Source organism: Zalophus californianus, chromosome X, assembly GCF_009762305.2.
Source record: "Zalophus californianus isolate mZalCal1 chromosome X, mZalCal1.pri.v2, whole genome shotgun sequence".
Lineage (NCBI taxonomy): Eukaryota > Metazoa > Chordata > Mammalia > Carnivora > Otariidae > Zalophus > Zalophus californianus.
The window spans coordinates 21,437,765-21,460,109 of record NC_045612.1 but is presented as its reverse complement, the minus strand read 5'-3'; the positions used below and the strand labels follow the sequence as shown (position 1 = coordinate 21,460,109).

General features: G+C 38.9%; 1 protein-coding gene across 5 annotated transcripts in view; it reads left to right on the top strand.

Annotated features, from left to right (window-relative positions):
- OCRL (OCRL inositol polyphosphate-5-phosphatase) overlaps positions 1–22,345 on the top strand; it is a 64,408-nt gene that overhangs the window by 19,834 nt on the left and 22,229 nt on the right. For 4 of the 5 annotated variants that reach the window (XM_027608213.1, XM_027608212.1, XM_027608209.2 and 1 more), the window contains 12 exons: positions 740–778; positions 9,191–9,301; positions 9,718–9,807; positions 10,478–10,598; positions 10,688–10,849; positions 12,308–12,409; positions 13,400–13,514; positions 14,832–14,948; positions 15,051–15,238; positions 17,254–17,365; positions 18,700–18,809; positions 20,304–20,439. In XM_027608213.1, coding sequence (XP_027464014.1) covers positions 10,510–10,598; positions 10,688–10,849; positions 12,308–12,409; positions 13,400–13,514; positions 14,832–14,948; positions 15,051–15,238; positions 17,254–17,365; positions 18,700–18,809; positions 20,304–20,439 — 1,131 coding nt within the window. In that variant the 5' untranslated portion in view covers positions 740–778; positions 9,191–9,301; positions 9,718–9,807; positions 10,478–10,509. The remainder of the gene's footprint in view (positions 1–739; positions 779–9,190; positions 9,302–9,717; positions 9,808–10,477; positions 10,599–10,687; positions 10,850–12,307; positions 12,410–13,399; positions 13,515–14,831; positions 14,949–15,050; positions 15,239–17,253; positions 17,366–18,699; positions 18,810–20,303; positions 20,440–22,345) is intronic. The other variant, XM_027608210.2, reaches the window with a different exon arrangement.

Below are 22,345 nucleotides of genomic sequence, written 5' to 3'. Positions count from 1 at the left end.
CCAGAGTCCTGGGATCGAGTCCCACATCAGGCTCCTTGCTCCTTGGGAGCCTGCTTCTCCCTCTGCCTCTCTCTCTCTCTCTCTCTCTCTCTCTGTCTCTCATGAATAAATAAATAAAATCTTAAAAAAATAAAAGAATTAACTAAGTGACACAGATTATATTAAATCAGTATGTTATAGTTGAGGGGAATTAAATTCACCTTCACTTGAATTAACATGTTTATATTGCCTATTATTGTCGTTCCTTGATTTGCTTTGAGGTGTTCCATTTGGTTATTCAGTTTAGTTTTCTTTTAGTTGAATTGCTCATTATATTTAGAACCTAGTGCTTCCAAAATCCATTTTTAAAAATGCTAAACAAAAAAGCAAAGGATTTTAAAAATGTTTTCTAAGACCTAGGAGTGGTGACTGCGAGAAGCAGTTATTTACTTAGGCGTAGACTTCTTTTATTTTTTTTTTTTTTTTTTTTTTTTTTTTTTAAATTTTATTTATTTATTTCAGAGAGAGAGAGAATGAGAGATAGAAAGCACGAGAGGGAAGAGGGTCAGAGGGAGAAGCAGACTCCCCGCCAAGCAGGGAGCCCGATGCGGGACTCGATCCCGGGACTCCAGGATCATGACCTGAGCCGAAGGCAGTCGCTCAACCAACTGAGCCACCCAGGCGCCCAGGCGTAGACTTCTTTTAGTTGTAATGAATGATTTTCTCTTCCCTGATCCTGTTCTTTCTTCTTTTCCCTCAGAAGCAGAAGAAACTCTTTTGATTGATATAGCTTCAAACAGTGAGTACCATTCTGAATGGAATTTATTTTCATTCAACATATATTTAATTGAATGCCCACTAAGACCCCTTTTTTGGCACATTTTAATTTTACTATCTTATCCTGTGTTCTTCGTTTTCTTAAGGCAGCCATACAAGTTAACTTTGCCCCCTAAAAACATTTAGTCTAAACATAAGAAAAAGTAGGTGGCTGGCAGGAATCTTTAAAAAGTTGAAGATGTGATCTGCTTCTCTAATGCTGAACTTCTTTGAGCCATCAGTATTTTTACCATTAGTGGTTTAATGCTGTTATATTTTAAAATTTTTTCTCAACTCGCTTTTTATTTTTGCATATTAAATCATAATGTTTTCCTTTATTCGTGATATTATTTTGGGAGGCTATAGAGTCCCTCTTGTACTGGGGATACCTTGCTTGTCTCGGGCTACCTCTTTTTCCTTAAAATAATTTTGGTCTTTTATTTAAGCTCCATCCCCTCAAGGCATCCTTTTATCAGAAAGAACATGGTCTTCTTTCTCACTGTTTCAGTTTTCTTATTTTTATCTGTTTGAAGCAAATCATCATTGACTTTCTGTGCAAGCTGTTCTCTGTTTATCATCTAGTTGTACTGTGTTATGGGGAGAAGAAAATGGGCACTTGAAAGCTACCTTGACGACTCAGTGGTTGCTACGGAAAAGAGTTTGTGAGCACATGAATGTAAATCAAACCGGTTGCCTTATCTCTTGCTTGAGTCCTTGGATGAGTGGGGTTTAGCCCTTAGCTTAGGGCTATGGGTTATACATAGTTTTGTTTAGAGACGGTCCCTGTCCTTGCCACCATTAATTTGTATTGAACAGTTTAGATAGGCTTTTTCTGATTTGGGTTTTATTATTCTTTTCTTTGGTCATGGATTTTAGAAGTCTTAAGGGTTGATTCTGAAAAGCTAAATAAACCTAGCTGCTGATTTCTGCAGGTATCCAAGAGAGCAAATAACTTACTATCTATGTCTTATTGTGCTTAGAAAGGAGAAGGCAGAAACAACACTAAAAAAGAAAAATTTGAGCAAAGGCAGTTCAGTAGACTGACATTGCTGTCGAAATAAAATGCCAGAACGTCCTGTTCTTGCTGTAGAAATAGATATTTGATCCAAAGCTGAAAAGTTAAACTGAGCTGTGCCTTTTCTCTTATAAACACCTATTTAGGGCATTAGTTCCTTTGGCTTCTCCTACATAGAAATTAGCCACATGTTGCTCTATCCAGAGTTCAAGTTACTGGATCATAGCAGGGTAATAGTTCAGTAACCCCTTGAATAAAATCCTTTGTTATTTCTGCCCATTTAGTAGTATTTGCAGTGAAACCAGATTTTATCTTGATCCTTGGGCTTCATACACAAACCTTTAGAGCATATAGTATGTTGCAGGAGGGAGGCCCTGGGTTTGTTAGGCAAGCCTGATTTTAATGTAAATATGTGTTTTCCCGTTGTCTGGATGTTGATATTACACATTTTTTAAAATATTTTTTCTGATTATTGAGGTAATTATATCTTCATTATATATAATTTGGAAAATTCAGAAAAGTTTGAAGTATCAAATTAAAATTATGTTCTTGCAATCTAGAGATCACCACTATAGTTAACATTGTTAGGTATCTCCTTCCAGCCTTTTATTTATGTTTTTATATGACTGGAATCTTTATATGTAGTTTTTGTGCTGCATTTTTGTTTAACATTATATTTCCATGTCATTTAAAATTATTTAAAAACATGATTTTTAATGACTAGTATTTCACCATAGGTATGTGCCAAATTTTAATAAATTAAGTCCTTTATAAAATTAAGACACTATCAAGGAACATGGTCCTAACTAATAGTTACTGAGTTTTAGATATTTATCTTTTATCCAGCCACTTTATAGAAATATATTTAAAATTTTGGGGGTGCTGTTTATTTTGTTTTTTGGTTTTGATAGACAGCCCTGGTCATCTGCAAATAATAATTTTGTCTCTTTTCTAGTACCTATAACTCTTAGTTTTGCTTCATGTCTCATTACACCAATGAGAATTTTAAGACCAATATTAAATAATGATGATAATCCTTGTTTAGCTCCTATTTTCAGTAAGAATGCCTCAGGTGGTGCTTCATTATTGAGGACATGATTGCCTGTTGATTTGATAGGGTTTTTTAAAAACTATATTAAGAAACTGCATTTATTTCAAGTTTATGTGGTTTTTAAAATCATAAATGTATATTGAATTTTATCAGATGTCTTTACACTATTTAAAGAGATGGTTATATTATTATTCCTTATTTGACCTATTGATGGACTGTATTATACTAATTTCCTAATATTAAATCCTCCCTTATTTATTCATTATTTAACAAATATTTGTTGAGTGCCTTCTGTTTGCCAGGCACTGTTCTAAGTGCTGCAGAATCAGTAGAGAACAACATAGATAAGATTGTTGCTCCTGCTTTTGTTCTTGCTTCTGTGCTGTTTAGTACTAGATGCCTATAATCCATTAATTCATTCTATAAAATATGAATATCTTTTATGTGCTAGGCACTGTGCTAGGCTCTAGAGGTATATCAGAAAGCAATATAGTCAGGTTATATCATCAATCAGTATAGGAAACAGACTTTGAACTGATAAGTGTAAATACTTACATAGTTGCAGTTTTGATAAATGCTATCAAGGAGAAATACAAAGAGTTTATAAGAGGGTTAACTAAATTAGGTGACATGGTCAGGGAAGGCCTCTTTTTTTTTTTAAAAAAAGATTTTATTTATTTGACAGAGACACAGCGAGAGAGGGAACACAAGCAGGGGGAGAGGGAGAAGCAGGCTTCCCGCTGAGCAGGGAGCCCGATGTGGGGCTCAATCCCAGGACCCTGGGATCATGACCTGAGCGAAGGCAGATGCTTAACGACTGAGCCACCCAGGCACCCAGGGAGGGCTCTTTAAATCACATTTATTTTTTATTTTTTTTAAGATTTTATTTATTTATTTGAGAGAGAGAGAATGAGAGATAGAGAGCATGAGAGGGAAGAGGGTCAGAGGAAGAAGCAGACTCCCTGCTGAGCAGGGAGCCCGATGCAGGACTTGATCCCGGGACTCCAGGATCATGACCTGAGCCGAAGGCAGTCGCTTAACCAACAGAGCCACCCAGGCGCCCTTTAAATGACATTTAAATTGAGACCAGAGGGGCTAAGTAAGAGAGGGGTAAAAATGGAGAGAAAAGTATGCCAGGTAAAAAGAACTACATGTGTAAAGGCCCCAAATTGGGGAAGTAGCTTGACACTTTATTTGAAATGAAAGAAGGCCAGGGTGATTGGAACAAGGCATAGGCATCAAGTTAGGATGGGCTAAGGCCGGATCCAGTAAGATCTTGTAAGCCATGTTAAGGAATCTGGATTTTTACATTTAAAAAATGGGAAGAATATGAAGGATTTTATGCCAGGGTGTCATCATTTGCATGAAAGCCAGTTAGGAGGCTGTTTCAGGAGTTTAAGCTTGAGGGGCACCTGGGTGGCTCAGTCATTTGGGTGTCTGACCCTTGATTTTGGCTCAGGTTGTGATCTCAGGGTCGTGGGATCTGGCTGACTGGGCTTTGTGCTCAGCGGGGAGTCTGCTGGAGATTCTCTCCCTCTCCCTCTGTCCCTCCTCCTTTCCCCCCACCCCGGCTTATGCACACACTCTCTCTGAAATAAATAAATCTTGGGGCACCTGTGTGGCTCAGTTGGTTAAGTGTCTGCCTTCAGCTCAGGTCATGATCTAGGATCCTGGGATGGGGCCCCGCATTGGGGGGTCCTTGCTCAGCAGGGAGCCTGCTTCTCCCCCTCTGCCTGCTGGTCCTCCTGCTTGTGTGTGTGCGCTCTCTCTGTCAAATAAATAAATAAAATCTTAAAACCTTTTTTTTCTTTTCAAAAAAAGTTTAAGCTAGAGAATATGAGTATGGTGGCAGTATAAATGGAGAGAAGTGGACAGATTTGATAAATGTTTTTGGAGGTTAAATCAACAGAGGTCGGTTTGGGCATAGGTAGTGAGTTGAAGAGAAGTGTCAGGGATGACTCTTAGGTTACTAGCATGAATGTGGATGATGGTACCATTTGCAAAAATAAGAACATTGCAGAAGGAATGAGTTTTCCTTTGAGGGGGGTCGTGAATTCAGTTTTAGCTATGTGTAGTTTTGAGATTTCTTTGAGACATTTGAGTGTAGATGATAAATTGACAGTTGAATGTATGCATCTGAAGCTCAGAAGAAAGGTCTGGGCCACTAGCACATAGATGGTATTTGAAACCATGAGAGATGATGTGATTGGAAATAGAGCCATGCTATCAGATGTGGTAGTACTAGTTACATGTGCCTGTTTAAATTAATTAGAAATAAAATTGGAAGTTCAGTTCTTGAGTCACACTAGTCACATTTCAAGTACTCATTAGCCACATGTAGTTATTGGTTACTATATTGGACAGTGCTGATACCAAGTGAGAAAAAGGTTTTAGATTGAACTCTAAGGAGCCCTGCTTTTTTAAAGGTTAGATAGAGGAGGAGATACCTCAAAAGGCACTAAAAAAAATTAGTGACCAAAAAGAGGCAAACTAGATGAGTATAGTATCATAGAAGCCTTCAGAAAAGATTATTCAAGAACTGGTCAACTATTGATTTCTGCTGATAGGTCTAATAAGATGACTGAAGAGGATCTATTGGAGTTAGCAATTTGGAGGTTATTGGTGACCTTAACAAAGATATTTTAGAAGGGTTGTGGGAGCAAAAGTCATATTGGGGTGGATTAACGAGAGAAATGGGAGGTGAGAAGTGACTGGTGGCTCAGTCAGTTAAGCGTCTGTCTTTGGCTCATGTCATGATGCTGGTGTCTTGGGATTGAGTCCCTCCCACATCGGGCTCCCTGCTCATCAGGGAGCCTGCTTCTCCCTCTGCCTGATGCTCTCCCTGCTTGTTCTCTCTCTCTCTCTGATAAATAAACAAATAAAATATTTTTAAAAAAAGCTCTACTGTGGAGGGGAATGTAGAGATGGACTGGAGTTGGAGGGAAATATGGGGTCTAGGAAGGTTTTTTGTTTTTAAAATAGGGAGGATTTAGAACACAATTTAATGCTAATGGGAAGGAGCCTGTGAAAGAGGGAGGTTAAAGATATTGGGGGGAGGTGTCTGGGGAATGATTGTGAGTGTAAGGTTCCTGAGAGAATTGGAGGGGTTATAATTCAAAGAGAAGGTGTCCTTTGATAGGAGGACTCCTCTTCCTTATATCAGAAGGGAAAGGAGACGTTCCATGTGATGGCTTCCATTTTCTCTGAAGCATGAGGTGAAGCAATCCACTTGGAATGCGAGGGTTTGAGAAGAGGGGATCCAGAAATTAAGGATAAATGAGGAGGTATGAAATGGTTGTTCCAGGTAGTAGTGGGAGACTAGTTGACTGTGGAAACTTAGATGACTTCCTATCACAGAGGGCCCAGTTGAGGTTAGCAATCATTTTATAATAATAGGGTGTGTGTGTGTGTGTGTGTGTGTGTGTGTGTGTGTGTGTGTGTGTGTGTGTGTGTGTGTGTGTGTGTGTGTGTGTGTGTGTGTGTGTGTGTGTGTTTTTACTCCCTCTGGAGTAAGGCAGTTAGTTGGGTTTCTCAGGGTTGAAAGTTAACCACGTAGGTGCTGTGGAGGAACAGGGTGATAGGCAGTTCTGGGCTTTTGCAACAGAGTTTAATGATGACATCTGTTTGACAAAATAGGAAGTGAGCACCGAGTGAGCAAATGGATACTAAGAAAGTAGAGGGATCAATCGGCTGGAGGTTCCCATATGAGCAAGTAAGCTGGAAGTAACAGGTCAGAATGGGATATTTGAATTAGAGATTTATGAGGTGATGGTTTCTGTGATGAAAAGGTTCAGAGTATAACTGAGGGAAATCCCAGTAGGGACTGAAGGAGTAGGTGGCTGAGATGGTGGGCCAAGGTCATTGGATGAGGAAGCTGAAGATGTTGATTGTGTTTTCTGCACTAATTTGTAAGGGACCTAAATTTAAGGCAAGAGTTTGCATGGAGAGGAAGTCGTATGAGTCAGGTATTGAATACTGGATTCAGACGTTTTTGGGAGGATGGTACATGATCTCATAGAGGGAGGAGGGAAGGAAAGAAGTTGGTATAACCCAATGGGTGAACCTAAAAGGAAAAAGGATTTGTCTTGAGGGAGAACAAGAAGGAATGGTCTGGAGATGGTGTTAGGACAAATAAGGACACCAGTCTTAAATTCCATAGGGTGTGAGAGACCATAAACAGCATCCAGGGACCAGCCACTTCACAGGTGACTCTTTGATTTTCAATTTGGATACACATTAGAATCACTAGGGGAGTATTTTAAAAACTAGCAGTGCCTGAGCCTCACCCCCTGAGATTCTGCTTCATTGGGCTGGGGTGGGACCCAAATGTCTATTTTCTAAAAATGTCTCTGGTAATTCTAATACACCAATAGTTGAGAATTACTGAAAGATGCAGGGAATGTTCAGAGGAGAAATTTGAGGATATAGGAGTGTTTGTTGATCACAAAGAAGCTAGGGGGTTTTGGGAGGAAGAGTAGTAGAAGGTTGGGTCATGGGGTAATTTGTTCTCTTTCCCACACAACATGGTGAGAGAGTATCCAGTGTTATTTTGTAAGCAATTTCTGGAATTTTCTGTTAAATGAGTCAGTGTATTTTTTATATTTGCTAAGATTATCATATATCTTTCAAGGATTGTGGGAGAGATTGTGTTCTTGTTTAAGTTTCTATCAGATAGAGGGCGCCTGGGTGGTTCAGATGGTTAAGCTTCTGCCTTTGGCTCTCATGATCCCAGGGTCCTGGGATCCAGTCCCACATCAGGCAGGTTCCCTGCAGGGAGCCTGCTTTTCCCTCTGCCTCTCTGTCTCTGTCTCTGTCTCTCATGAATAAATAAATACAATCTTAAAAAAAAGTTTCTATCAGATAGAAACTGATCTTTTAATTTTCTTCTAGTTTTTATATAAAGTATCTGAGAAAGGGAGGACTGCTTGTACCCCGAGGAGGTTTTCCCTGTATCTTCAAGGCTGTGATAATTGACAGCCTTTATTCACGCCCTTTGTTTTTTTCTTCTCCTTATGGTAACACCCTCACTAATTTTCTTATCTGTGGTCCACTTGAGTGCCTTCTTTTTCACATTTTTCTCTATTTTTTATCTCTTTTCTTCTAATTGCTAAATCTATGAAGATAGAAACATAAGGAAATGCAAAGACAAGAGAGATTCAGAAGTGGATTTCCAACATAAGAAACTAGGATTTCATTTCATTTTCTCATCTCTGTCATTTACAAGTGTGAGGGAGTCTGTTTCAACAGTCGTTTATTAAATGCCTTCTCTGTGAAGTCTGACAGGTTCAACAGTCGTCTATTAAATGCTTCTCTGTCTGTACAGTAACCAATCATCCTGGTTTGCCTGGGACTTTCCCAGTCTTCACTTTGAAAGTCCCGAGTCCTGAGAAGCCCTTCCGTCCCAGACAACCCTAGGAGATCATTGAAAGTGTTGTGTTGGATTACCTGTGTGTGCAGTCTGCCTCTTCTCTCAAGGAACTTATGGTTTCCAGGGGCATGAGAAAGCAATATATGTACTAAATCAGTTAAAGTAAGAATATAAACAAGTACATAGGTTTCTTGGATCACCATATCCAGACAGTTGATACATAGATAACTAGGGCGTCAGAAAAAGGGAGACAGTATGTTTGTTATATACATCAGAAACTAATGTCCTAGATCACTTTGCTGCTCATTATACTGTTTTCCAGTATAATGGAAATGCTTGAACTGGACCACTCCTAGTCATAGGTCATGATATTGCTTTCGTACATTTATTCAAGACATGCATTTTTTACTTGAGGTAATGAGGTGTAGGTGCTTCTTTTCAGAATAATTCAAACCAATTCCACTATTCTTTTCTTTTTAAATTAGTTTGTAAATTCAATTGCCTAGGTACAGTCTATACCTAGGAGCAAACCATCTTATTTTCTTTATTCCCTTTATGCTTCAAATACTCTAACTACATAATCTGGATTTGAAATGGTAGAAATTTCCAGCTGGGAGTTGGGAGGAGGGTGGTTGGGGAAGTGATCTTTCATTAGCATTTGGTTCCTGCATTGACATTGGGGAGATAGAACATAGGAGAACTGATTTTAGTATGTTTTATATCACTATAATTGGGCTGCTCATTGACACAGTTCATCAGCCCTTTAGATTTCCCTCCCTGTATTGTCCCCCCAACCCACCCACCAAATCCCCTGATCCTATAGACATGTTTCCTACATTAGAGGTCTTAGAATATTTGTGATCTGGACCTTCTCCTGTTAAACTGATAAGTTGAGAGTGTGACCCTGAGAAAGCGTGTATTCTTCCATAGCTGTATGTGTGTGGATTTCACTTCTTTTTAGGTGGCTGCAAAATTCGGATTCAGGGGGACCGGACCAGAGAGCGGCGCTTTGAAATCCCTGATGAGGAACACTGTTTGAAGTTCCTCTCAGAGGTCCTTGCTGCTCAGGAAGGTAACTCAAGACTCAGCAGTTTTCTTTCTGCTCTTTGAATGGCAGTGAAATTCTGACATGCTGATGCAGAGGCTAGCAGCCATTAGCAAAGTACCTCACAACTTCAGTCTTTAGTGCTGATTTTTCTGCTTTCAGGAACAAACCCAGGGTTAGGTTAGGGAACAAGTCTATTCAGCTGTAAGGACACTGAGCCGTTTTTCAGTGTCACAGCATGGACAGTTTCCTGAAGACTATAATCCTCCTTCTGTTCCCAGATGATCCCAGAGCTGCCCTCATTCTCTTCGTCTCTTCCTTTACACTTAAGAATGCTGCTGGCCCCTGCATTTGAGGAGTGCTGAGGGAAAGGCTTTTGGTTATGGTAAATCCCACTCAGTGAAGGGCTCCCCTGTTTCTGACCATGACTCTTATCTCTCTAGCTCAGTCACACATTCTTGTTCCAGAGCAAAAGGACTCATCTAGCTGGTATCAGAAATTAGACACTAAGGACAAGCCGCCTGTTTTTCCAGGTACTGAAAAGATTCTCTTTTGCCTGGTTGCTATGATCATTGCAAAGTAAATAGATTTTATCTGGACAGATAAGATAATGTGGATTAATGTCAATCCCAGACACCTTCTGCTATGGAGTGGTTTTACTGAGTCCATGCCCACTGACTAATGTTCATTCCTGATCCTTTCTGTGGCATGTTAGCTCCTCAGGAGCCTGCTTAGCAGTGTGGTAAAAATTGCAGGCTCCAGCGCCAAACTGCTTGGGTTTAAATCCCAGTTCTATGACTTGCTAGTTATGTATGACCTTGGTCAAGTTACTCAACAATGCTGAGCTTCCATTTCTTTTTCTGTAACTTGGAAAGATTTCTAATAGTACTGGCTTCATGAGGTCTTTATGATGATTAAAGGAGATAATGATATAATCCCTTATATCAAATAGGCATTATGCTAAGTTTTTAATAAATGTTAGCTGTTACTATTCAGATTCCAAATTAATGTAACTTGCTATTGTTCTAGTTTGTATGTCAAGTCCTTCAGGGTATCCTTATGGTACCTTTCTGTTTGGTAATGCCATTGAGCATATAGTGATCAAATTAAAACCACTGATCAAATCAAAGCTGTGTCTATCCTGGATAAATTGGATGTTATCTTTATTTTTCCCCCTTTGACTCTGGGTTCTATGTACTTCAGGGCTTCTTGGATTTGAGGATAATTTTTCATCTATGAATTTGGACAAGAAAATTAATTCACAAAATCATCCTACAGGGATTCATCGGGAACCCCCACCCCCACCCCCTTCAGTGAATAGAATGTAAGTCCTGTGTCAAAACATATTTCCCATTTAGGAGACTTTTTTTATTATAGGCAGTTTCACTTTTGAAATTCTCATTGATTTGCTAGGCTTCCACGCGACAAAGAAGCTTCTAACAAGGAACAGCCCAAAGTGACCAACACCATGCGGAAACTCTTTGTACCAAATACCCAGGCTGGGCAGCGGGAGGGTCTCATCAAACATATCCTGGCAAAGCGAGAGAAAGAATATGTCAACATTCAGAATTTCAGGTTAGTCTCTCTTCTACTTACTGAGGTATGGCATACAATGGCTGTTTGTTATTTAAGGTATTGGTTTAATTAGCTTAATTAAGAATCAAAGCATAATAAAAGGAAAGGTCAGCTGGCTCAAGCCCCTGTCTCTGTATCAGTCAATAACGTACATGAACAAAATAACACAAATGCTACAATTTCCCTTGGATTTTCTAACTACTAATGATACTATGTCTGCTAATGGTTCTAACCACTCAGAACCAAATCAAGTTCCCATGTACTAGAGGATTATCCCCTAGCACATTCTGTAAGCAAGTGTGTTTATCTTTCTGGCCTGCTGAATTTTTTCTCACCAATATTTGAAGATTAATGTCTGCCATAAGCTTAACTTACTTACTTTGGTAAGTTAACTACAGAAAATTTCACCCAGTCCTCTTGATTGAGAGGTCTGTCTTGGATTCTTTCCTCTGTATCATATTTTTCATTTCACATTTACTTATTGGTATCTTTTCTGGACCTAGTGTGTGTGATGTGGCATGGCGTATATTCTCGTGTGCAAAGCAGTAACACTTCTCTTTGTTTGTGAACAACACGTACCCTTAATAGTCCAAGATTCTGGTCCCATCTGCTATCCCAGTATGCCTCATTTGTTCTAATTCAATTATAACCACATCCCTATGCTAAAACCTGTAGTTTCTCATATTCCCCATGATGCTTATTTTTGTATGTAAACAGTTAAGACAGTTACGAGTTTTCCCTTCTGCTTTCCCCCTTAATACTGTATCTGCCTCAACAGAATTTCCTACACAGATGTCCTTGTAATCCTTCGGGAAGTGAGTTTTTGGATTCAACTACAGCTCCTTACAGAACAGTTATCCACATTAGGTGTATTTACAGCATGAAGATACCTTTTTCCCATCTACAAGCTCTCCCTTCAAGTATAAGTTTGGGTGGAGTTTAATTGAAAGGAAATGTGGTAGAGCAATTAACTTTGTATTTTTTAAATAGCGACTTAGTTCCTTTCTATGGGTTCATCTAATGTAAACTTTAGAGAATTAAGCCCACTGCCTTTGTGTTTTATGTGTGAGAGGTTGTTTCTTATGTGTATAGCAAAACATTTTGAGAAATTATGTTGGCTTATTGTGAACATACCCTTGTATGTTCTACGACTTGCTAGTTATGTATGACCTTGGTCAAGTTACTCAACAATGCTGAGCTTCCATTTCTTTTTCTGTAACATGGAAAGATTTCTGTAGTACTGGCTTCATGGGGTCTTTATGATGATTAAAGGAGATAATGATATAATCCCTTATACCAAATAGGCATTATGCTAAGTCTTTAATAAATGTTAGCTGTTACTATTCAGATTCCAAATTAATGTAACTTGCTCTCATCACTTGTATAAAAGTGATGAGAGAACTTCATTGGTTCATACTTGACCTTCATTTTCAAATAATTTTTGGTATTGTGTATTAGATTTTTTGTTGGAACGTGGAACGTGAATGGCCAGTCCCCAGATAGTGAGTTGGAACCTTGGCTGAACTGTGATTCAAATCCTCCTGATATCTACTGCATTGGGTAAAGAACACATCTGGAATTTCCTTTTGGCTATATGTTTGGTATTAGTTTCCATGACATTTTGCCCTCCTTTTTCTTTTTTAACTATTTGGTAAAAATTCACTATAGACTATATGTGAAAATTAACTTGTAGGTCAAATTTATGAGATAAGAAAGGAATGATACCTGAAATGGTGAAAGGAAACATCTAGTCCTTTCAAAATGCAAAGAAAACTGCATTCTTTTTTTTTTAAGATTTTATTTATTTATTCATGAGAGATAGAGCGAGAGAGAGAGGCAGAGGGAGAAGCAGGCTCCCAAGGAGCAGGGAGCCTGATGTGGGACTCGATCCCAGGACCCTGGGATCATGACCTGAGCCGAAGGCAGACGCTTAACCATCTGAGCCACCCAGGCGCCCAAGAAAACTGCATTCTTAATAGAAACAGACTTGAGGTCAATTCCAACAGTGACTATTCCTAGGATATATAAACAGCACTCCACTGTTATCCCTTGTGGAGGTTTTTTTTTTTGTTTGTTTTTTGTTTATGTTTTGCATAGTCTGCATATACTTTTTTAAAAAGAGATTTATTATTTGAAAGAGAGCGAGCGAGAGAGAGTGCATAAGCAGGGGGAGGGGCAGGGAGAGGAGAAGGGAGAGGGAGAATCTTCGAGCAGGCTCTCCACTGAGCAGGGATCCCAGGACCCTGAGATCATGACCTGAGCTGAAATCAAGAGTCAGCTGCTCAACCGACTGAGCCACCCAGGTGCCTGCCCCCTTTTATAAGATTTATTTTGCATAGCCTCTGCATATACTTATAGAGGGTCTTTTGAAAAAGAAAGCTGCTTGTCCTTATTGATCACCTGGGTCAATAGAGCAGTTCTCAAAAAATTTATCTCTTTCCCCATTCTCTTTTCATCTAATGTCTCAGAAAATGGGAAAGGAGGTAGACAGAGATAATTATGGGATATGTATGGATCTCACGTCTTCTTGTTTGTTTCTTTTTTTTTCAGATTCCAAGAGCTGGACTTGAGCACAGAAGCCTTTTTCTACTTTGAATCTGTGAAAGAACAAGAGTGGTCCATGGCTGTGGAGAGGGGTTTGCATTCTAAAGCCAAGTATAAGAAAGTAAACTGCATTTGATTTTCTTTTTAAATATACAACTAAATAGAACTCCCTATTCTGTTATCTATAACTTGTTCCAAAAGCATGGTTTAATTGACTTCTTCCCTGTGTGTAATACTGCAATAGGGCAGACTAATCCTTTACACCTATTTTTCTAGAAAAAAGTTTTCCTAAGCTTTCTGAGCCTATATTTTCATTGCTTAGGTAGCTTTAGGAGAAAAGAAGAATTTTATTCTCAGAATGATAATTAGCTTAAAATAATTACTTATAAGGTAACAGTAAAAGTTTAAGATCAGAATTGTTCACTGACATGATCAGAACTGGATACTTTACAGAAAAGTAGTTTGAAGCATGTGGGTGCATAGGGTATGCTGTGGAATCAGCAAGAAGTGTTATAGAATTTAAATGAGTTCTAAAATTTGTTGTAGGGCGCCTGGGTGGCTCAGTTGGTTAAGCGACTGCCTTCGGCTCAGGTCATGATCCTGGAGTCCCAGGATCGAGTCCCGCATCGGGCTCCCTGCTCAGCAGGGAGTCTGCTTCTCCCTCTGACCCTCTTCCTTCTCATGCTTTCTATCTCTCATTCTCTCTCTCTCTCAAATAAATAAATAAAATCTTTAAAAAAAATAAAATAAAATAAAATTTGTTGTAAATCAAAAGTAGAGTTGACTTTAGCAAGGTGGGCCAATTTGTTGTTCTTTAGAAAGCATATAGAAGCTACCAGAAGAGTTATTTTAATTACATGGCTACCATAGTAAGCCCTTTAAAAGCAGTCATCTGAACATTTTTCATTTACTTCTTCTAACAGTTGATAATAGGTAATAAAAATCCTGAGGGTGTTACTCCTGTCATATAGGTCCCTGACTAACACATATTTCAGATGTATTTCTAGCTCTAGTTCTCAGACTTAAAATAATCAAAGTAAAAAAGATTGCTATTTTACAAATTTTAATTTCTTAAGAAATTGGAAATCAGAAACTAGGAAGGAGAAGTGAAAGGAACAACCTGGGATAGGGGTTTTTTATTTGATTTTTTAATACTATCTACTCCTGGTAGGTTTACAAGTGATTAAAATAATGGATCCTAGAGCTGAGTGTACTTGATGTCCCCGAAGACTTTTAACTCCTATTGGTCAGAGTCAGATAAGAGCTTCCCCAGAGAAATTTTGTTTCCTTTGTATGGGGTCCACTGGGAAATTAGAGGATTTGGATTCAGATTTGAGCATCATTAATATCTTCTTGGTCGAAAATTAGTTGTGGGACTAGGTGTATGGCAAAGAGTGGTATTAACATGAACCTTTTTCTAACTCCCTGGAACTCGTAGGTTCAACTAGTCCGCCTTGTTGGGATGATGCTCCTCATATTTGCTAGAAAGGACCAGTGGCGCTATATCCGTGATGTTGCTACAGAAACAGTTGGAACTGGAATCATGGGGAAAATGGTGAGTTACTTTGGAAATGAGCTTGATTATTATTTATGTCCATGTGAAGTTTAACTGCTAGTTGTGTCTTTCTACTAACTGAATAATTACTCTTGCTTATAGGGAAACAAAGGTGGGGTAGCTGTGAGATTTGTATTTCACAACACTACCTTTTGCATTGTCAATTCCCATCTGGCTGCCCACGTGGAGGACTTTGAGAGAAGGAATCAAGATTATAAGGACATCTGTGCACGCATGAGTTTTGTGGTCCCAAATCAGACCCTCCCACAGCTGAACATCATGAAACACGAGTGAGTGGTTAAATCTTTGGCCTTTGAATAGTGGGGCTGAGAAGAGATTAAACGGATAGGAAACTGTGAAGAGTGAAGGATTACCATTTAGGGATTGGGGTCACAAAGAGAGGGTTTTTGAGGAATAGCAGATTCATTGAGGCAGAGAAATCAGATTTGCTATCGAAGGTAGGATTAGTTCTGTTAGTGGCCTTGTAAGAATAATGCTGGAGGTGTCTGTCAGCTGGAGTCAGTTTTTATTGTTTTTTATTATAAAATAGAGATGTTTATTGTAAATGTAATAAAAGATAAAACTAAAAGTAGAAATCACTGTGCTTTCCCCAGCCAGTCTCTCAGAGGAAACTGTTAGTAACATTTCACTGTGTATCCTGGAACTATGCTGTCCATTGTGACAGCCAGTAGCCATAAGTGGCTATTGGACACTTGAAAGTAGCTAGACCAAATTGAGATGTGCTGTAAGCATAAGCTGTACATTGGATTTCAGAGACTTAGTAGGAAAAATGTAAAATATCTCAGTTTTTCAATATTGATTATGTGTTGAAATGATAATCTGGATATATTGAGTTAAATGAAATTTATTGTTATTTTTACTTGTTTCTTATACTTTTTAAATGCAGCTACTAAAAAATTTAAAATTACATCTGTGACATGCATTTTATTTCCTTTGTTCTAGACCTTTCTCTCTATATGTACAAACACATGCACACTTATTATATAGGACTATATTGTCCTATTATTGTGGGTCTCTTTCCAGGCCAGTGTGTATATGTGTGTGTGTGTATTACCTGTATTCATGTATACATTATAATGTATACATTGTATATATTATGTGTATATATAGATTTATATATTAGCTATATGAATATAGATACATATTCTTAGTGACTGAATCATTAAGAATAGGGGCAATGGAGATGTAGACAACAATGGATTGATAGGGTAACATGAGAGAAAGTTTCGTGGAGAATAGGACTTAAGGATACAAGCAGAAATCAGTTGAGGGATGGATTGGGTGGTAGAAAATGATTAATTGTCAAGAAATTAATAATGGTAATTGAAATTCTGAGAGAGTGGTTTGAGATGGGGATTAGTAGGAAAAAAAAGATAATTTGGATATTAGAATCAGTAGAGTAGGGTAATTGAGGAAAGAGTAGGGAAGGGTAGTGATATTGGCCTGTTTCCATATTGTCTCAATTAGGATCATACACAGTTCTGTATCATGGTAGTTAAGTCAAGGCCTTGACATTAATAAAAAGTTGCCCTGAAATTCCTTACATTTATTTCCTCAGAATTCCAGAAATTTCATGTTGCATTTAAGATTGGCAAAGAGACCTATTCAGGACTTGATAGCTCACAAGGAGAATCCCTTTTAGTGTAGTAATTTCAGGGTCTGCCCTATGGGGGCTCTCAGCACATCTAGGGGCCTGTTACCGTGATTGGGAGCCTGAGACTCCTGTGGCAAGCCAGTCTCCTTCCTGCCTGGAACTTGGACTGTGGATCTGGGGCAGGGATAGGCAGATTGGCTATAGTGGAGAGCCGTGGACCTACTTTTGCTAGGATCCTGACTGGGAGAGCTGTCATTCAGACCACACAGACCTTAGTGGAGAGCCTGCAGAATGTCAGGGCTCAGAGAGGCAGAAAATGTTCAGATTCTCTTCCCTTGGAGACCTGGCAGGCAGCCAGACAAAATTTTGGCACTAGTCCAGCAAGTAAACTACATGCTTCTTTTAGGCAGTTAACTCCTTGGCTTCTGAATCGCACACATAACACTGTATTTCCCTATCTTTGTTCTTCGTGTATGGAGTGCCTATCTTCCCACCTATTTGGTAATCCCTGGTCCTTCACAGATGTTGGGAGTACTTCACTCCAAAGGATAAGTTACAGCTTAAACCCTTTGTCTAAGGTAGTGATAAATGAATCCTTATCAATAATCTACCTAGTTTTCTTTTCTCCATTTTCTCTGACTTCTTATGCTAATTATTGCTACTCCTGTTCATGTATTTCTTGATCTTCAGTGTTGTCATCTGGTTGGGAGATTTGAACTATAGACTTTGTATGCCTGATGCCAATGAAGTGAAGAGTCTTATTAACAAGAATGACCTTCAGAGACTCTTGAAATTTGACCAGGTGAGTAAATTTTCATGTTACAGGTATATAAGTGGCAGATAAAATTGTTAGGTTTATGAGATACGTGTGTGGCAGGTGTGTCTTACTCTAGGAATAGATGGAAAGGTCTCATTGTCCTGGGGAAACAGTGTGACTAGTGATGCAGCGAATACACACAAGGTTTATAGTGCTTTATTAAGTGCTTGGATAGGAACAGGGGAGAGAAAAAGTAAATATAACATTTGTTCATTGTCTTTATCAAGAAGAGATTTGAGAGATTTATATAAATAAGTTGGAGAATGGGTGGGGTTAACTGGAGAGTACTTCCTGGAGGAAGTGGGCCTACAGCTATGTTGATGTGATTTGGCAGATGGAACAGGGAAAGTTGCTCTCTGATTACTTGGCAGGCTTAGCAGCAGTGTGGAGGTAAAAGAGGGAGGCCCTGTGAGGGGATTGGGAAGAACAGAAGAGAAGTTTGGGATAAATAACACAGACTGTGGTCTAATGGGAACTGATTGAGAAGTTGGGGCTATCTGGCTTATAGATGTTAAAACCTGTGGGAAAAGCATTGATTCAGTAACATTTATATAAAACTTGATATTCAGGAACCTAGTTTTCTGTAAATTTGCCTTGGAACCTGGCACATGACTTGAATTTTTACTTCAGCTTATGGATACTGGTTGCTAAAAGTGAGTGTTTCTTATGGAGGGAAGAAAATGTTTCAACTTAATTTTAATGTCTTTAAATCCTTATGTAAGCCTTTTTGACCTTCAGACATAGTAAAAATTTAGGAGTTTTGCAGTTGAATGGTTTTTTATAGTGAGCCCTATTTGGCTGTATCTTTCTTCATATTGAAGTTGGCTGGTGGATTTCTTTGCATTTCTTCCTGTGTCATGCTTCCAAAGTGGGTACAGTCGGAATAAATTCTAAGTCTTATGTAATTCTGATAAAGTATTTGAGTAAGGATAACTTTCAGAATGATCTGTAACAATTCACTGAATTTGGCTTTTGGAGTTACACATTCAACATTTGTGTGTGGGGTTTTTTTTTTTTAATTAAAATTGTGCTAGATGGTTCCTGTCCAACTTCAGAAAACTTACGATTATTCATATTTCATTTTTCCATTTTCTGATGACTATTAGCAATAAGAAATTAGTGATGTGCTCATAATGAGCGTCCTACCTGTGGATGAGTTTAGATGCTATGGGAATGGCAAGATTTTAATTCACAAGGTACAGAAATTTTATTTATTAGTTGCAAAGGCTGTGGAACTAGATAATTAGAAATGGCTGATCAACCTGATTATCACTTGTTTTAAGATGGTGTTACCCTACTTATGTGATGCTTCTTTCTAGCTAAATATTCAACGCACGCAGAAAAAAGCTTTTGCTGACTTCACCGAAGGTGAAATCAAGTTTATCCCCACGTATAAGTATGACTCTAAAACAGACCGATGGGATTCCAGGTAAAGTAACAGGAACCTCCTCCTGGAGTGGGTTCAGGCCTGGTCTTATTTCTGTCCCTCTGTGTTGGTAAAGGGCTAGGAATTTTTTCAGTCATGCCAGAAGCAGATATAAAAACTTAATGGCTCAGTGCTATTACAGAAGAGTTTTTAATTCATGTGTACTCAAAGGTGAGCTTATCTTAAGAAAGTATTACTTCTGTGTCAGAGCTATTGAAGTTTTATGGGCTGCCTGCAATGCCTTATTTCTGTCATCTAAACAGACTTGCTTAGATTTTAACGTTTCTGATTCCACTGCTATTTCCTTACTGATTGTCCTGTTCTGAATGTTTTTTTCCAAATTGTTTCTCAGCTCCTTAACTCAGAACCCCAGAAAGTGAGCCATGAAAAGTTCTTCCAGCACAGTGGTTCTCAGTCCTGACTACACATTAGAATCTCTTGGGGGACTTTTTAAAATACTGATGCTTGCCTCTGCAACTGCTAGAAAAAGCTAAGAGCTACTGTCTAGTTGGGGGGGGCGCTTTGATTTCCTAATTACCCCCAGTAAAGCACCCCTGTCAGTATGTTCCTGGTAACTATTTGTCTTCTACCTACTGTCTCTTTGTTTCCTATGGTGTCCTAGCTGGCTGAGCCCAGAAGCTTGAAAGAGAAAGAAAATCCCTGGGCATATTCAACTTCTTTAGACTCAGAGCACCAGGGTGGGTTGGAGAGGAGTGTGTATCCCTGTGCCCTGAGGGAGCTGGTCAGCAAGTAAAAAGTGACACTGACAGATCTTGTAACACTTCACCTTGTTTCTCCCACTCACCTGACTTGAGAGTCATTTGAAGAGCTACAGATAAGAACCTATTTGTGTCCCCTTCTGGATTAGGTGTACAAGGTGCTGCTTATTTTAATAGAATGATGAATAAGCTTTTTCCCTAACCTTGGTAATCTATGGGCTGTTATATGTTCAGAATTGCATGCTTAGATGTTAGTTCATCTCTATCTGAAGAAGCTAGACTTGTCATGAAAGTCTAGGTTTAAAGGGGAAATCTCTACTGTTATCTCCAGAAATTAAGCCCCGTCTTGGAACTTAGGATTTAGATTTTTATTAGTTGTCTATCTGTGTAAAATGTCACTGCAGTTCATCGAGCAAAGTGTGCTGAATATAATCCTGACCTTCTGAGGATATTTTAAGAAGGGGCTATTATATTTTCCCCTGGGACAACATTGTTGAAGATGTAATGCTAATTTTGGGAACACGGTTTACTCATTCATTAGATAACTATTCATTGAACACCTACTTTGCACAAGATAATGTGCTAGAGGTTGGGAATTCAGTAGCAAACAAGCAGACACAGACTCTTTACAGAGCTTGACTATAGTAGGGAATATTATAGTTGGGATCATTAGGGAAGGAGAAGCATATAAAAGATGGCCTACCAGGTCTGAACCAGTGTGGTAGGTATTACATTCTTGTGTGGTATGTTCCCTTTATAATTCTTTCTTTATTTGCAGTGGGAAATGTCGGGTTCCAGCCTGGTGTGACCGGATTCTTTGGAGAGGAACAAATGTTAATCAGCTTCATTACCGGAGTCACATGGAACTAAAAACCAGTGACCACAAGCCTGTTAGCGCCCTCTTCCATATTGGGGTAAACACTTGTTGGTTCATTTATTTGTTTCTGTGTTAAAAGTATTCTTAGAACATCATTTAGACTCAAAACAGGTCAGTAGTTTACTGAGCCATAAATGTTACCATAACCAAATAATCATTTGCAACATTGAGAAATTAGTGCCCTCAACCCTCCTAAATGCTGTCCATATGGTTCTTAATGTGCTAGGCCTTTCAGTGACACAGATGTTTCTCATGCTGCATAATGGCTGGGTGGTAACCTTAGCCTCCTAAAGTTGTTATACATAAGGAAGAGTTAGAAGCTAGGTTTTAAAGAATGAGTAGCCTCTCATCAGATAAATAGTAAGGAAGGGAAGCCCTGGGAGAAAGGTTCCAAGTGGAGGGGTGGGGACAGCAGGAGCAAAGGCATAGACTGGTCGGCGTACAACCAAATCTGTATCTTACCTTAAAAGGCGTGTTGTCAGCCATACTATTAGTGAAATTTTCCTGTCCAGGAGCACAAGTTTTAAATGTTTTATAAGATTTATTTATTCATGGGGGCCTGGGTGGCTCAGATGGTTAAGCGTCTGCCTTCGGCTCAGGTCATGATCCCAGGGTCCTGGGATCGAGTCCCACATCAGGCTCCCTGCTCTGCAGGAAGCCTGCTTCTCCCTCTGCCTCTCTCTCTCTCTCTCTCTCTCTCTCTCTCTCTCTCTCTCTCTCTCTGTCTCTCATGAATAAATAAATAAAAAGTTTAAAAAAAAGATTTATTTATTCATCTTAGAGAAAGAGAGAGCGTGAGCAGGAGGGGCAGAGGGAGAGGGTGAGGGAGAGAATCCCAAGCAGATCCCACGCCGAGTGTGTGGAGCCTGCTACAGGGCTCTATCCCGGGACCCCAAGATCATGACCTGAGCAGAAACCAAGAGTCAGACACTTAACCACTGTGCCACCCAGGTGCCCCCAGGAGCACAAGTTTTAAATTTTTCTTTAACTCTGTTGCATCCTGGCTGGATTGATGGCCAGTTATTTAATTTTTTTGTCTCTGTTGTGAGTAGTTTTTGTTTTCACATTGTATATTTAGCTGCCTGTTAATAGTATGCAGGTTATGTCTTGGGATCTTATTGATTTATTACAGCTAATACATTTAGATTATTTCTTGTAGATTTTCCAGACCTACAGTCATGTAATCTGTCAGAATCTATAAAGTGCTGTGCTTGATAGGGTGGACTTTACGGATAGACTGCTTAGACTTGCATCCCAGTTCAACCACTTTCTAACTGTGTAATCATGGAAAATATCTGTAACAGCCCTGTGCCTCAGTTTCCTCCTCTATAAAATAGGGATAACAATGGTACTACTTATGAGGATTAATGAGGTAAGACATGTGAAGAACATAATAGATGTATATTTGATTCTTTTGGCTTCTCAGATTATCACCAACATGTCTTGTTTTACTCCTGTCTTAAAGGGGAATGACTTTGGGGTATTTCCTTTATTTACAAAATTAAGTCTTGGTCTTAGAATAGAATCTAAATCTAAAGGCAGTTGTGACTTGACTTTTGTCCATTTTGAAATTTTAAAATGATAGTAAATAATAGTGTTTCTCAAATAGTAGCTAATATGTGTTGGGAACTGTAATGGACAATTTACACACATCTCATTTACTCCTCACAACAGTGCTTTGAGTTCAATATTTCTCATTTAACAGATGAGCAAATGGAGAACCGATGAGTTTAAATAACTTTACAAGCATTCAACTAGAAGGAGAGCTAAGATTCAAATCTTGTCTGTTTAACTCCCAAGCCTGTAGATGTTCTTTCCACTAACCCCACAATGCCTCTGTAGTTCCAGAGAACTTATTGACTAGATAAACCTTTAGATACTACTTTTAGCCCACCTAATTTCTTGTTTGTACTTGTGGGCTGCCCTGTTTTCTTCATTTGGAT